General features: G+C 45.1%; 1 protein-coding gene across 1 annotated transcript in view; it reads right to left on the reverse strand.

The window, feature by feature from the left end:
- LOC126259553 (glutamate receptor 1-like) overlaps positions 1 to 16,828 on the reverse strand; it is a 412,783-nt gene that overhangs the window by 146,440 nt on the left and 249,515 nt on the right. The window contains exons 3-4 of the mRNA XM_049956438.1: positions 14,297 to 14,424; positions 4,891 to 5,020 (exon numbers count right to left, since the gene is read on the reverse strand). Coding sequence (XP_049812395.1) covers positions 4,891 to 5,020; positions 14,297 to 14,424 — 258 coding nt within the window. The remainder of the gene's footprint in view (positions 1 to 4,890; positions 5,021 to 14,296; positions 14,425 to 16,828) is intronic.

A 16,828-nucleotide genomic window follows, 5' to 3' on the forward strand; every position in this document is an offset into this window, starting at 1 on the left:
TACAAAACTGCAAAAAGAGGCGACAGATTTTCTCATCAGACTCTACAGAAACACGAGCGTTTTGATCAGCGAATCTGATTTCAGGTCGAGTCGTTGCTTTTTCTTGAATAACCCTGAGTCAGTAGAATCAGCTAATGGGACAGAAATCAAACTATTTAACTGATGTAAAATAGCTGTTATCGGCATCGCATAAGTAGCTGAGTCCTCAATACAAAAAATGGTTCAAGTGGCTCTGAGCACTATGGGACTTAACAGCGGAGGTCATCAATCCCCTAGAACGTAGTACTACTGAAACCTAACTAACCTAAGGACGTCACACACATCCATGCCCGAGGCAGGATTAGAACCAGCGACCGTAACGGTCGCGCGGTTCGAGACTGGAGCGCCTAGAACCGCTCGGCCACTCTGGCCAGCCCTCAATACAAAGTTGCTGTGCTGGGCGTATGCTGAGATAAGCCGGGTTTTCCAAACCCTTGGATTAAATTTATACAGATGGCAGTGCTGTAACACTGAACATGCAGTCAGTAAGGAACATTCAAATTATTAATGCCACAAACACCACATCTTATAGCAACAAGAACTAAAAGCATTCAAAATAATTGCATTATAATACCGCCTAAAAAATGCCGCGTTATCTCCAATATCGCTGCTGTTTGTTAGTTCGAAGGATTTTGAAGCCAAATTTCATGAAAGTAGCCCTGAGTTGTGGACCACGTTATATTTTGGCCGAAGATTTTGTAGAGTGCCCACAAAATAACTTTGCACCATAGCTGCGCATCAGAACAGCTGGGGAGGGGATCGACCTAAGGATCAACCAAAACAAAAGCACATCGATCGTGCGCTTCCAGAAAGAAATCTTATAAAACAAAAAGGCAGGAAAAATCTTGCATAGCGAACAACATTGCTTACTGTACTACCGACATTTGAAATAAAGCACTTGCGTCATGTGGAACTCAAGTGTCAGACCCCTGACGACCAATTCGCCAATATTACATAAAGATAAAATTTTCTTCTCTTTCTTCCACATCTTTCAAAACTAATGAAGGCCCAAAATGCCTTTACTCTCGTTACTGAGCGACTGGAACAGCTAGCAGCTTCTAGAGCCCTCTTAAGCACAGTTTTTAATGACATATTTGCTTCCTCGTTTGCGTCTACCAACAAAAGATTAAGATACTGCACATTATCGCACGTTAATGATTATACAGAACTTTCCCTGAACTCGTGATGCGTGAAAACTGCGGTGCTCTACTACCTAGTAAAGATAGTTACGAGAATGGTGAAGTGCGTAGACTGGCAGGCGGCAGTCAACTGAGGCCGCCGCCCCTGTAGAACACCTGCCGCCGTGGCCGAGCGGTTCTAGGCGCTACAGTCCGGAACCGTGCGACTGCTACGGTCGCAGGTTCGAATCCTGCCTCGGGCATGGAAATGTGTGATGTCCATAGGTTAGTTAGGTTTAAGTAGTTCTAAGTTCTAGAGGACTGATGACCTCCACTGTTAAGTCCCATAGTGCTCAGAGCCATTTGAACCATTTGAACCCTGCAGAACAACCGGATGGCCTAGTGCAGCGAGAACATAATTTTATGCCGATGACACGTAATTGTGCGCGAGCTGTGTATTATTTTACAGTGTGCCGCCCTCTACAACCCAAAAGAATATGATGCACATTGCTATTGTATGATGTACGGCGAGCCTCCTTAAGTTTCTACTAGGCCTTTATACAACTACAGCTTCATGAAACCCCATAGGAAGATACCTGAAGTGGACACGGCACATCTGATAGTGTACTGTTTTTAAAGTTAGCACCACTAGTGTCAGTGCAGAGACATAAGCAGTTTATTGTGCGTGCTCCATTCAGGTTACTGATTGAAGACGTCGTAAGCCCCTAAATGTTCATTCTGGCCATTCACGAGGGAATATTTGTTGAGACATGGTCCATTCTGAAATATGGCAGTCATTCTTTTGTCAATTCTGCAGTAGTGTTCAATGTGATGCACATACTTCAGGCCTCCTCAAAGAACTAACATGTGCGAGCACACCTGTCTCGGGTATCTTCACTTGCTTAGAGGACAGGCTCGAGTAATTTATGGACGTTGTCAATGGGTGCTCTATTTTCCAGTGCTATTAAATTTCCCAGCAAATCTAAGGATTAAGGTCTGTTTAATGAGGAGCTGATGCTACTGGAACCTATCACTCATTAAACTTGCCGGCCGGGGTGGCCGAGTAGTTCTAGGCGCTTCAGTCTCGAACCGCGCGACTGCTACGGTTGCAGGTTCGAATCCTGCCTCGGGCATGGATGTGTGTTATGTCCTTAGGTTAGTTGGGTTTATGTAGTTCTAAGTTCTAGGGGACTGATGACCTCAGATGTTGAGTCCCATAGTGCTCAGAGCCATTCGAACCATTCATTAAACTTCGTGTTCGGTACAGTCATTCGAGGTATGGAGAATGGAGCACTGCCTATAATGCAATCACTCCTTTAAAATGAACGGCTCTATGATTCTGTCATCTACAGTCTCAGCCCACAAAACGACATTAAAGCGAACAACATTCCTCGCTTCCAAGATCGTTCGAGGATTGAAATCTGCGTGCAGGTGGTAAATGTAGTGATTTACTATGGATCTTTGTGTGAATCGCACCTGATTCGTAAGTAAAATGCAATTTGTGAACTGAGGATCTCCAACGCTCCATTTCGGAATTCTTTGGAAGAATTATAATCTGGTATGGTGAACTCGCAGCCTGACAGCTTGCACATGCTGTACGTGATATGGGTGAAATAATTGCTGGTGAAGAATTGATCACGGAAGTACGTGGTGTATGCCTTCAGCAGTTCCAATTCTTCGCATACTTTCGGATAAAATAATTTTGGGTCCTGGGCCGCGTAATTGTAGCTACTAAACAGCTAAATTGCCGACTTTTCCACCGACTTCTTGCGGTCCTCTTCAGGGCAGCTCACTGCAGCAATGAACCGCTCAGAAGAGGACCGCAGCATGTTGATCGAAACGTCGGCAGTTTAGCTGCTTAGTAGCTACAATGACGCAGCCCAGTACCAAAAATTACTTTTTCCAAAATTACACCGGTCGTGCAACCCTGAGAGCTTCTAACTTTGATCGCTTGTTCCAGCATCAGCTCCTCCTCGTTGCGACCCTAGAGTCCGGTACCAAATATATTTTCTATTTCAACACTACTTGTGAACGGTAACGCTAAATTTGATGAGAGTTTCATAAGTGTCATTATCTATTCATCTCTCTCTCTCTCTCTCTCTCTCTCTCTCTCTCTCTCTCTCTCTCTGTCTCTTTCTAGTATATATAAAAATAATTTTTGTATTAAAATTGTGCCTTTTATTGTAATTTTGTAGTCAGAATATCGTACTTTTAGTCAAATTATCTCATATAATTATTCACTTATTCTTTTATAATCTGATCTAAGTAACACATTGTTTTACGAGGGTAAGTCAATTATTATCCGCAATTTAGTTATATTTTTGTTTAATTTGGTAATCCTGTCGTTTTACGTTGATGACGCATGCTTTGTTTGTTTGTTGTTATATCTTTGCAATTTTCCAGCTGCTCGGTTAGTTTCGTTATCGCTGTCGGGCTGTTAATCACGGCTGCTCTGCTGTCTTTTAGCACTAAAGAAGAGCAATGTTCAGTGATCAGTTTTTTTTGGTCGGAAGGTGTATCAAGGGCCGAAATTTATCGAATACTTTCGGTAAAGTACGGGAGCAGTGGTTTGCCACAACAGAGTGTCTACTAATGGATTGAAAAATTCCGAAATGGTTGCACAAGTGTTACGTATGATGAAGGAGCCGGACGACCGTTTACCGCCACAAATGAAGAAACCATTGAGTGTTCACGTGAAATGATTCTCTTAGACAGACGATTAACTATTGACGAAGTGGCACATCGTCTGCAAATTAGTCACGTTTCTGCCTACGAAATCATCCACAACAGATTTGTCTTTCATAAAGGCTGTGAAAGATGGGTCCCAAAACAAATCACATAGTTGCATAAACAAACGCGCTGGGACATCTGCAAAGAACATTTGGATAGCTATGGTAACGAAGGGGACAACTTCTTAGTCAGGATCATTACTGGTGACGGAACATGGATCCATCGTTATGAGCCGGAGAGTGAACGGCAAAGTATGGAATGGAAACATCAAAATTCGCCGTGCAAGAAAAAGTTCAAGACCCAACCGTCCGCAGGAAAACTGATGATTACGGTTTTTTGGGACGCACAAGGTCCAGCACTGGGACATTATGGGGAAAGCGGCACAACAATAAACAGTGTACGTTACAGTGAGATGCTTACTGACAGGCTAAAGCCTGTGATGCGGAGGAAACGCCTAGGATTGCCGTTCGCATACTGCTGCCCACACTGCTGAAACGCTCCAGAAACTCAAATTTGAAGTACTGGATCATCCTCCATATAGTTATGATGTTGCCCATTCTGATTATTACTTGTTTGGTCCATTCAAACAAGCATTAAGTGGCTGTCGATTTGTCTTCGACGAAGCAGTGAAAGAAGCGGTGCATTCCTGGCTCGCAGCTCAACCGAGAACCTTCTTTTATGAGGGCATCAGGAAGCTTATACAGTGATGGAACAAGTGCGTTGAAACGAAAGGAGACTATGTCGAAAAATTTTGTTCTTGTAAGTTTCCTATTTGATTACAATAAAATGTAATGACTACTTTGCGGATAATAATTGACTTACCCTCGTGTATTTTGTAATGAAGTCAGAGGAATGTCCGGTTTGTATCACTATGCGACGTTGTTCTGTCCGGTGACATGGGCTTTGCCTGAAAGCTATGAAAAAATCGCAATAGTCGGGGAGTACTTAACAGGTGTGATACGGCATTCTATCACTCGACATGGTTGCGGAGGCGTCTACTCACCGTCGTTGGAGTCGTACATGTAGATGACGCTCTTCCAGCCGTAGTGTCGCACCACGTCGATAATGGCCTTGTGGTAGTCGGGGCGCATACTGATGGCGTAGTCCAGCAGCCCCGACGAGGGTGCCAGGACCTGTTGCGCAAAGAGCAGAGGGCCCAGTGTGTTAAGCTGCCGCTGCAGGTGGCGAGACGCACCAGCGCCCAAAGCGAGATTTCATTGCTGCGTTGCGTCACTTCTACGGTACAAAATTAGTGTGCAGAAGAGCCTCGCATACTGAAAATGCTACTGAGGTAACTCTGTATACTTCACTGATGATAAATACCTACGCTGTGGATATTTGAATTGCAAAACGAGTAAGCAAAGTAAATAACAAAAATTTATCTACATTTCGTATACAATATTGCAGAAAGAGTATTTGGTTATATTGTCAGGTGATTTGGACGTATGCACGGGGTGTGAAATTCAACACACAGAGCTAACACATCTGGCAGCAACAGCTATTACCCTATTAGGTATCAGGTTTATTTGAGCTAGGATGCTACTTCATCTTTACACCAGAGTTCATCACACATAGTGGCTAGCACAGTAGTGTTGTACCAGACTCTCATCAGTCTACGAACAGATGTTTTAAATGAGGGAAACACTTGCAGAAAGTGCTGCTTAGGGCAACACTCGCACACTCTCTTTATCGAGGTAGGTTGGGAAAGCACTCTGTTTCACAGAGGAAGACTGCACTGTAGTTCCTTCTCTAGATTGTCGCACAGATGACAAAATGGTAGATATCGAAATAGACGACAGAGGGATAGAGAAACAATTAAAATCGCTCAAAAGAGGAAAGGCCGCAGACCTGATGGGATACCAGTTCGATTTTACACAGAGTACGCGAAGGAACTTGCCCCCCTTCTTGCAGCGGTGTACCGTAGGACTCTAGAAGAGCGTAGCGTTCCAAAGGATTGGAAAAGGGCACAGGTCATCCCCGTTTACAAGAAGGGACGTCGAACAGATGTGCAGAACTATAGACCTATATCTCTAACGTCGATCAGTTGTAGAATTTTGGAACACGTATTATGTTCGAGTATAATGACTTTTCTGGAGACTAGCAATCTACTCTGTAGGAATCAGCATGGGTTTCGAAAAAGATGGTCGTGTGAAACCCAGCTCGCGCTATTCGTCCACGAGACTCAGAGGGCCATAGACACGGGTTCACAGGTAGATGCCGTGTTTCTTGACTTCCGCAAGGCGTTCGATACAGTTCCCCACAGTCGTTTAATGAACAAAGTAAGAAAGAGCATATGGACTATCAGACCAATTGTGTGATTGGATTGAAGAGTTCCTAGATAACAGAACGCAGCATGTCATTCTCAATGGAGAGAAGTCTTCCGAAGTAAGAGTGATTTCAGGTGTGCCGCAGGGGAGTGTCGTAGGACCGTTGCTATTCACAATATACATAAATGACCTTGTGGATGACATCGGAAGTTCACTTAGGCTTTTTGCAGATGATGCTGTGGTGTATCGAGAGGTTGTAACAATGGAAAATTGTACTGAAATGCAGGAGGATCTGCAGCGAATTGACGCATGGTGCAGGGAATGGCAATTGAATCTCAGTGTGGACAAGTGTAATGTGCTGCGAATACATAGAAAGATAGATCCCTTATCATTTAGCTACAAAATAGCAGGTCAGCAACTGGAAGCAGTTAATTCCATAAATTATCTGGGAGTACGCATTAGGTGTGATTTAAAATGGAATGATCATATAAAGTTGATCATCGGTAAAGCAGATGCCAGACTGAGATTCATTGGAAGAATCCTAAGGAAATGCAATCCGAAAACAAAGGAAGTAGGTTACAGTACGCTTGTTCACCCACTGCTTGAATACTGCTCAGCAATGTGGGATCCGTACCAGATAGGGTTGATAGAAGAGATAGAGAAGATCCAACGGAGAGCAGCGCGCTTCGTTACAGGATCATTTAGTAATCGCGAAAGCGTTACGGAGATGATAGATAAACTCCAGTGGAAGACTCTGCAGGAGAGACGCTCAGTAGCTCGGTATGGGCTTTTGTTGAAGTTTCGAGAACATACCTTCACCGAAGAGTCAAGCAGTATATTGCTCCCTCCTACGTATATCTCGCGAAGAGACCATGAGGATAAATTCAGAGAGATTAGAGCCCACACAGAAGCATACCGACAATCCTTCTTTCCACGAACAATACGAGACTGGAATAGAAGGGAGAACCGATAGAGGTACTCAGGGTACCCTCCGCCACACACCGTCAGGTGGCTTGCGGAGTATGTATGTAGATGTAGATGTAGATTGAGAAACATGCGGTCTTATGTTACCTTGTTGAAAGGTAGCATCATGGACACCTCTACGATAGGGCACAGCCACCGGCCACACCATATAAAGGTAGCTGTCCAAATTACTCGCTATGAGAACCAGAAGTGATCATGCCTGGGCCCAAACAATGAATGTAATTTGACAACCCCCTCACAGCCTCCAAGACGTCCGAAAAGACGACGTGCTGCCTCACCTGTGTCTGATGTTGTCGTTGGTTCCATCAGTATCGGCTCGTATCTCCTTGCTGTCGTATCGAGGGAACCTGCAAAAATCGTTGCAATACTGGCAGTCCGTGGTGCCCCCGACGTTACCCGTGTGGGTAGTTCTCCTGTGGCTAACTGTACCTGACTCAAAATACGTAACGTGCTGTACGATCCTGAACGGTCAAGTGCACAGTATGGCTGTCCTCACAGGCGCTAGTCGCTTGAGCCTGTTGAGGTCCTCCATAGTGCTGAATGTGGCACTTATGAAGCAATAGGCCCCATATTTGCATGAGAGCCTTGGAATCTCGACAAAGGATATAGTGGCCTAAGATGCAGCTAAAGGCAATATTGAAGTGCTACTGAAGTCAGAAGATTACTGGTAGAAGATCGACACTTTACTGGAAGCATACAAACAACTAGGGAAAGACGCGACAACATCTGTGATACGCAAGACCGCCGCTCTACTCGACAGCTTAAGTGACTTCTTTTGAACACTGGAAACTCGCCGATGTACAGGTTAGCCAAACATTTAGCTCAACTGCTAAAACCTCTCGTGGCACACTGTCCACGCCACGTTAAGAACTAGACAGAATTTGTGAAGGTACTCCTTGGGTTTCACTTAGACGAGATGAACGTATTTTTCAGTTATGATGTGACCACTCAAGGGATACTTCAATGACGACACAGTACAACTCTTTCCACACGTACCATCCATGATCTATTTCAAATTTGATGGGAAATTCTATGAGCAAGTAGATGGGGTTGCCGTGGGTTGTACCTTAGCGCCGGCTATTGCTGATCTATACGTGGAGCGATTCCCACTTAAAATCAAACGCGTTCTACAGGTACGCAGATGACACTTTTGTGGTGTGGCCACATGGCAGAGAAAATGTGCAGGGGCTTCCACGCCATCGCAGCCGCAGACATGACAGCATCAAGTGTATCGTGGAGGTAGAAGAGAACGTGAGCCTACCCTTCTTGGACATTTTAATCCAGAGAAATCCGGACGAGCCGTTGGGACACTCGACCTACAGAAAGAAGACGAGTACGGACCTGTACCTTAACGCCTGGAACTGCCATCATCCAACGCACCGCAACTCGGTGCTAACCACATTAGTATATAGAGCCATGTCCATCTGCGACAGGAAGAGCTTGCCGAATGAGTTACAGCACCTGAAGAACACGTTACGCAAAAACGGTTGCAACGAGACGCAAATAAGACGCGCATTACAGACTGGTAAGAGGAGGGAGGACAAGTCAGAAGAAGAGGAAACCAAACGTGTGGCGTTCCTGCCGTAAGCAGGGCCGCTGACATTCAAGATCACAAGAACAATGGACAAGCACCCAACAAAGACCGTCTTCCACGCTGTGCTAACGCGTTTGCACAATAGTTTAATAAATCGGCACAGCGGATTTCAACTCATCAGAGCGTGGGACAGAAACACTTTGTTCTGATGGCGGCAGCGTCCGCGGACAGAATGGACTGATACCGGAACTCTAAGCTTTCCCCTTCCCCCGCACCACACTCCCCTACCACTGGCGCTGCACCATATACGGAGGTACGTCATCGGCCCGCCCATGGAAGTGGTAAGTGGTCCATTGCCTAGGTAGATAGGCAGAACATGGCACGGCGAAACTTCGCCTGAAGATGATAAGTACGAAACTCATCGAAACAAAACGACACCACGTCTCGGCTGATCACCCAAGAAGATTTTATCAATCTTGTTTAACGTCCTAAACTTCCTGCATGACAACCACGTGTTTCATACGTTCATGTGAACTATTCTTAATTCCCTCATGTATATTCAGTTTATAAGTACCCACTTAGATGCCATTAACTAAAAATCGAAAATAATTCGACTGTATATTTTAACAAACTCACTATGAACAAAAATTAGCTGCAAATCTACTAGAACGATGAACAGTTTCACCTTCAACGTTCCATGAATGGTGCCTCATTCAAACTGGTTCCATGAATGATGCCTCATCCAAAGTGAAACTTTACTGTCGCCCGCATCTCGTGGTCGTGCGGTAGCGTTCTCGCTTCCCACGCCCGGGTTCCGGGGTTCGATTCCCGGCGGGGTCAGGGATTTTCTCTGCCTCGTGATGGCTGGGTGTTGTGTGCTGTCCTTAGGTTAGTTAGGTTTAAGTAGTTCTAAGTTCTAGGGGACTTATGACCTCAACAGTTGAGTCCCATAGTGCTCAGAGCCATTTTTGAAACTTTACTGTCATACTTTCTGCGTCATGTCTGTAACTGATTATTACACTTCTCCATTTGTTCGGTCACCTTTTTTAACTACTGTGTTTTTAGTTTATACGCTGCTCAATTCCTTATACGTAATTGGTCATTGTTCCTCTTTTGTTGTGAGACAATGAATTTCCGCAACTCTTATATTTTGGTTTTACCTTGTGTGGAGGTAACTGTAAGCCATCCACATTATTATGTATCGTTATGACTCCTCAATATAACATAAAACATGTATCTATGTCCGATTAAAAATTTTAAAAAATTTTTTTAAATACACTACTGGCCATTAAAATTGCGACACCAAGAAGAAATGCAGATGATAAATGGGTATTCATTGGACAAATATATTATACTAGAACTGACATGTGATTACATTTTCGAGTAATTTTGGTGCATAGAGCCTGAGAAATCAGTAACCAGAACAACCACCTCTGGCCGTAATAACGGGCTTGATACTCCTGGGCAGTGAGTTAAACAGAGCTTGAATGGCGTGTACAGGTACAGCTGCCCATGCAGCTTCAACACGATACCACAGTTCATCAAGAGTAGTGACTGGCGTAATGTGACGAGCCAGTTGCTCGGCCACCATTGATCAGACGTTTTCAGTTGCTGAGAGATCTGGAGAATGTGCTGGTCAGAGCAGCAGTCGAGCATTTTCTGTATCCAGAAAGGCCCGGAGAGGACTGCAACATGAGGTCGTGCATTATCCTGCTGAAATGTAGGGTTTCGCAGCGATCGAATGAAGGGTAGAGCCACGGGTCGTAACACATTTGGGATGTAACGTCCACTGTTCAAAGTGCCGTCAATGCGAACAAGAGGTGATCGAGACGTGTAACCAATGGCACCCCATACCATCAAGCCGGGTGATATGCCAGTATGGCCATGACGAATACACGCTTCCAATGTGCGTTCACCGCGATGTCGCCAAACACGGATGCGACCATTATGATGCTGTAAACAGAACCTGGATTCATCCGAAGAAATGACGTTTTGCCATTCGTTCACCCAGGTTCGTCGTTGAGTACACCATCGCAGGCGCTCCTGTCTGTGATGCAGCGTCAAGGGTAACTGCAGCCATGGTCTCCGAGCTGGTAGACCATGCTGCTGCAAACGTCGTCGATCTGTTCGTGCAGATGGTTGTTGTCTTCCAAACGTCCCCATCTGCTGACTCAGGGATCGAGACGTGGCCGCACGATCCGTTACAGCCATGCGGATAAGATGCCTGTCATCTCGACTGCTAGTGATACGAGGCCGTTGGGATCCAGTACGGCGTTCCGTATTACCCTCCTGAACCCACCGATTCCATAATGTGCTAACAGTCATTGGTTCTCGACCAACGCGAGCAGCAATGTCGCGATACGATAAACCGCAATCGCGATACGATAAACCGCAATCGCGATAGGCTACAATCCGACTTTTATCAACGTTGGAAACGTGATGGTAAGAATTTCTCCTCCTTACGCGAGGCATCACAACAACATTTCACCAGGCAACGCCGATCAACTCCTGTTTGTGTATGCGAAATCGGTTGTAAACTTTCCTCATGTCAGCACGTTGCAGTTGTCGCCACCGGCGCCAACCTTGTGTGAATGCTCTGAAAAGCTAATCATTTGCATATCACAGCATCTTCTCCCTGTCGGTTAAATTTCGCATCTGTAGCACGTCATCTTCGTGGTGTAGCAATTTTAATGGCCAGTAGTGGTTTTCCAAAGTAAATTACAGTAAAAAGGTCCATATGCATAACTCTGGTTGATATAGATATGGAAGTCTGGGTGAAAAGCAAGCGAGAAAAATGGAAATAAACCTCAGGAAAATTATTCAAGAAGGGACGAGATCTGTTTTAGTTTCACTGTATTTACGAAAGGGTTATGTGAGGTCGAATTATAAAATATGAATATTCTTGTGAGCTTTGGCAAGAGTTTCAAACACATTCGCAAAAAACCTAACTCTGGTTTACACGAGACGTAAGTGAAACGCGTGGTTTTTTTGACGAGTCTTCTGACTAATTTCGTGCGGCCCGCCACGACCTCATATCCTGTGTCAACCTCTTCATTTCAGAACAGCACTTGCTCCCAACGTTGTCAAATATCTACTGCCTGTATTGCATCTTTTGTCTTCCCATACAGTTTTTATCTTCTACAGCTGACTGCGCTGTTTTACCGTTTGTAAAGAAGTATCGGAAACAGAATGAGGGTAAAGCAGAAATTTATAACAGCAAAGCGCTTCCTAGGCAAGAGTATTGTGCGATCTCACCAACGAAAGCAGCACGCGGCTCCATCTAAATCTGCGACCTCCCAGCAGCAAAGATTCAAGACAAATGTTAAGGCGAAATTGGCAGTTTTCAAAGTGTCGCCGGGAGGGACGTGGTTGACCACCGCTCCAAAGAATAGCCGAGAGGAGTTGCTGTCGCCCTCCCCATATCACCGCGCAGGTGGACGCGAATTCTGTGCTATTGGTTGTCAGACGCAGATAATCTTGCGCTTCATCACAAAATAGCAATTTATCCTAAGCAATGAAACGAGGAAAAGTAGCGTCAGTGTTTCAAAGAAGTAAATGCACAAGGGAGGAAGGAGACTCTTTGATAGACCAAAGCTGAGGTGGCAGGATGGAGTCAGAAACGATCTGGACTCACTGGGACCTTATGAGAACATGACCAGAGACAGCAAACACTGAAAGAGGCTAAAAAATGAGTCAGTGAGTCGACTTCGGTTCGTGTGGCATTCTATACAAGGTAAGATGATGTAAGTTTACCCTTCTTTTGGGTATTATTTGTATTCATTGTAGCCCACGGTTTATGTACACTGCTGAAAGAATTAGGGGAACATGTGTATCGAAATTCGGTACAAAATGGTTCTAACGGCTCTGAGCACTATGGGAGTTAACATCTGAGGTCACCAGTCCCCTAGAAGTTAGTACTACTTAAACCTAACTAACCTAAGGACATCATACACATCCATGCCCGAGGCATGATTCGAACCTGCGATCGTAGTGGTCACGCGGTTCCAGACTGAAGCGCCTAGAACCGCTCGGCCACAACGACCGGCAAATTCGGTACGTTAAATCTATTTTGATAGGTGCCGTACCTAAGGTTCTACTACATTACATGAGATGTTCTCTGTGAATATAGGCAACAATTAAAATCATTCGCCATTCATCGGGAAATGTTGTCCATTACGGCGTGAGCTGAACCTTCAGAAGGAAGTGAGTACCGGTGTCCCGGTGTTTTCTAGTGAGATGACCAGATGGCAGTTGCCTATTGTGGACGTTGTACGCAACCAAGCACAAGCAATGCGAGATATTAATGCAATGATAGTTACAAGGGGGGACTGTTTGATCTAAGAAGGATGGGCTTTCGGTCATGTTGCTGCAGATTCCAGTGCCTGTCATGTGTCATCCATGCGTTATGGACACCTTACAGGGAGACAGATCAATACAGAAGGCGAGATGGACAAGGTCGCAGACGCATTACAACCCTACTTGAAGATCAATATCTGACAATCTCTGCCTTGCTGCGTCGTACGGGTACCGTCAGAGCACTGTAGGACGACCTCAGACGGGCCACTGGAGCCGCTGTGTTTGATCAGATTGCATTGAACAAGTAAGAGAAAGGACTTTATGACCTAGACGTCCTGTTCGAGTGCGCCGCTTGACACATCACCATTTTACAGCTCGCCTTCAGTTCTGCATTCCCATGTCAACCGACAACTTCGTCACTGTCGAAACGTACAATTCACAGACGAGTCCAGATGTCCTCTGACGCAAGGTAATGGCCATGTTCGTGTGCAGAGACCCGTGATGAGTGGTGTCTGCCAAATTCTGTCCAGGAAATCGACAGCTTTCCAAGGTTGTGTGACGTAGTGGGGAGGCTTCAGTGTTGACGGCCATAACACCTTTGTCGTTGTCCACATTCGCCTTTCCGCCACGCAGTACATCGAACAGATCGTGTTGGACCATGTGGTGGCTGCTGCGTAAGGCAGTGGCTCTGAATTCCTTCTAATACCAGGGCCTGTGTGGCGGGCGTCAACAGCGGTATCTTGCGAAGCCTGGACATTGAAGTAATGGAATGGCCGGCTGTGAGTCTCGGCCTAAACCCGTTTGCGCGTAAGTGGGAGATGCTTGACACACTTGTTCGTGGTCGCTCTGTTCCACCACAGATTGTCCAAAAACTTACATGGGATCTCATTGGAGAATGGGAACGGATGCCACTACGTAACGTGTGTAGACTTTTAGGGAGTGATAAACGGTCACAGAGGGGCTGCACGTTATTGCAGCTCTCAAAATCCAATGAAAAGTACCCAGGATGACGGGATGAATGATTATTTCCACTTCGTTTTCGGCACCTGTCGGACTTTTCAGCTCTTTTTATGTAAACGAGGTTGTAATGATGTGTTGTTGCGTACTTCATTTGTGAAAGATAAAGGTTTTATTTGGTAACATGACCACTCTTCAGTTATTGCTCACTGAAGTATGGCAGACACTCAAAACCATGTACCCCTCATTCTTTTGAGCAGTGTAAATTACTATTATGATTTTAGCATTAAATTAAAGGTCTTTTAGAGCTTGGAAACAGAAGGTAAAGCCGATGCTTGGTACTTTTTAAAGGTGGAATATCTTAAACTTACGTTCTCAGGAAACCACGGAGTGACGAAAGGCATCTGGAAGGTGTTGCTGTAGGAGTGCAGCGTGTCGAAGGAGTCCGGGCTGACGGCTCCCAGCAGCGCGAACACTCCCCTCGAGAACTGGCTGCAGACTGCAACACGAGAATATTTACATGTTATGCTTATTAAGGATTCTATTTTGAGGGCTGCGACTACGAATTAGAATGAAAATACGTAATTCTGCATCAGTCATAAATTACAGGATGATTTTCTCGATCGTGTACAAACTCTAGGGATCGATCGATGAAACGATGCAGAACAAAAAAGGTCTAATATCCGGAAATGCATGTTTTCCATGCTAGAGACCATTTATTCAATCATACGTTGTTACAGAGACTACGGTCTAATACGCGCTGTACCATGCAGCTACAGTTACAGCATGTGCTGAATATGGTTTCCATGTGCCTGAAGGCATGCGTGTACGCGCCGTAGCATGTTCTGTCTGACACGTTCACATCGGTCAGACTGCATCCGAACAGTTCAAAGGCAGGACGAATACGCTGCTCCAGTGTCTCCACATCTGGAATGGGCTCCGCCATACTCGATACTTTTGAGTTGGCTTCATAACAAGAAATTTCACGGCCATCCGGCGGAAAATCAGGCCATGCAACTGGACCCCTCGTACGATCCATTGACTAGGGAAGATACGATTGAGATGCGCCTGGAGGTTAACGGCGAAGTGAGTTTGAGCACGGTCATATAGAAGCCATAAAACCCTTCTAATAATCACTGGCGCCTCTTCCAGCAGCGGAGGCAAAATCACCTGCAAGAAACGCCGCTAGTTCCGGACTGTTAGGCAACGTGGGAAGAAAACTGGTCCCAAAATACAGTCGCCAATAATCCCGGCCCACACATTCCGTATGAGAACGTATGAGGAACAGTGCCACCCTCTACTAGGAAACAATGCGCGTACTGTAACTGTGACTGCATTGTACTGAGGGCAGTCTTTGTAAAAAAGCATGATTGAATAAGTGGTTTTAGCATCGAAACCATGCATTTCCGGACGTAAATTCATTAGACCTTTTTGTTTCGTATCCTCTCATCTATCAACGCCTAGAGTTTGTACACCGTGGAAAAAACACCTTGTATATGTCTTTTACTGTAAGAAAAAGGGAAAGTCTGTGTCGCAAGCTCGTGACTGCGCTGTTGGCCTGAGTGGATAGAGTGTAGTCTTTCTTCGCCATCATTTTTAATGTCTCGCGCTGCCATCGACCTCATCGGTTTATTTTTCGAGGAATTATTTCGAGACGGTGTACAGGGGACAAGCAGTGACGCACGAATGCAGAGGGTGGAGCATCAAGAGTGGGTGGTCCCTTCCCATCCGCCTCCACTGGACGCCGCCAATCACCCGCCGGAGGCAGCAGCAGACAAGAGCCACTGTGGGGCACTCCGAGTTTCTAACGGAGAGGCAGGCCAGCCCGTCACACACGTCACTGGGTCAGTCTCTTGCCAGCCACCCTTCGTTGTGGAGGCCATATCCGGATTTAGCCAAAAGCCACCACACGTCTCATTTTGTTCTTATACTGAGGGGTGCTTTACGCCAACAGAAAGGAAAAGACAAAAACACTGCCTATCGTTCTTTAGAAAAAGCAAACTGGCCAGGAGAGTGTAGGACTCACGCACTGAGGCTTCCGTACCAACTTAATTTTGCATACAAGCAGTTCATGAATTACAGGAATTGGGAATGTCGACTACTCTTTCCTTTTATCGACACTAATGCTGGCAAAATATCGGTCCCGGCGATTCGAGAACGTTTCAATTTCAAGTCGGATAACAAAAGACAAAAGAAATATTTTTGTGTGTGATATAATTTCTAATTAACGATTTTCTGATTTTTCTTCCCTATTTGTACAATGAAACCTTTCTTCTCCCGGAACTACATGTTATTTCGTCATACTGAAGGTTTGATGAGTGAGTTTGCGAGTATGAAAGCGTACGTCATACGCGGCTGTATCTTTTGATTGCATTGTGTTAGAAGCTTAATATTTTCACACCGCCAAAGGATTATAGACCTCAGCAGGTGACACAAATTTCAACTTGATATAACAAATAGTTCCTGAGAAAAACGGGTCTTGACTCACGGACGGACAGACAGGTAGTCTGATAACAAATGACGAAAAATTATTTTTTTGTTTGATACAGTTAGAAATTAATACTTTTAGATTTGCCCTTTTGTTTGTAGTTGTAAAAAGTTGCTTATTGCAAAATTTCATGATCCTAGGTCAACAGGAAGTACCTTGTAGGTTTTGATGATGAGTTTGCGAGTATCAAAATATGTGACATAAATGGCCGTATCTCTTGATTGCATTGACGGAGAAGCATATCTTTTTTCCATTGCCGAGGACTGTAGACCGCAATACGTGACATAATTTTCAACTTCTTATGTCTACCCATTCTTCAGAAAAAGGGTTCTGAACACTTGGACAGACAGACAGACGGAGAGACAGACAACGAAGTCATCTTAAAACGGTTCCGTTTTTGCCGTTCGAGGCACGA

Source organism: Schistocerca nitens, chromosome 5 (genome assembly GCF_023898315.1).
Source record: "Schistocerca nitens isolate TAMUIC-IGC-003100 chromosome 5, iqSchNite1.1, whole genome shotgun sequence".
Classification (NCBI taxonomy): Eukaryota; Metazoa; Arthropoda; class Insecta; order Orthoptera; family Acrididae; genus Schistocerca; species Schistocerca nitens.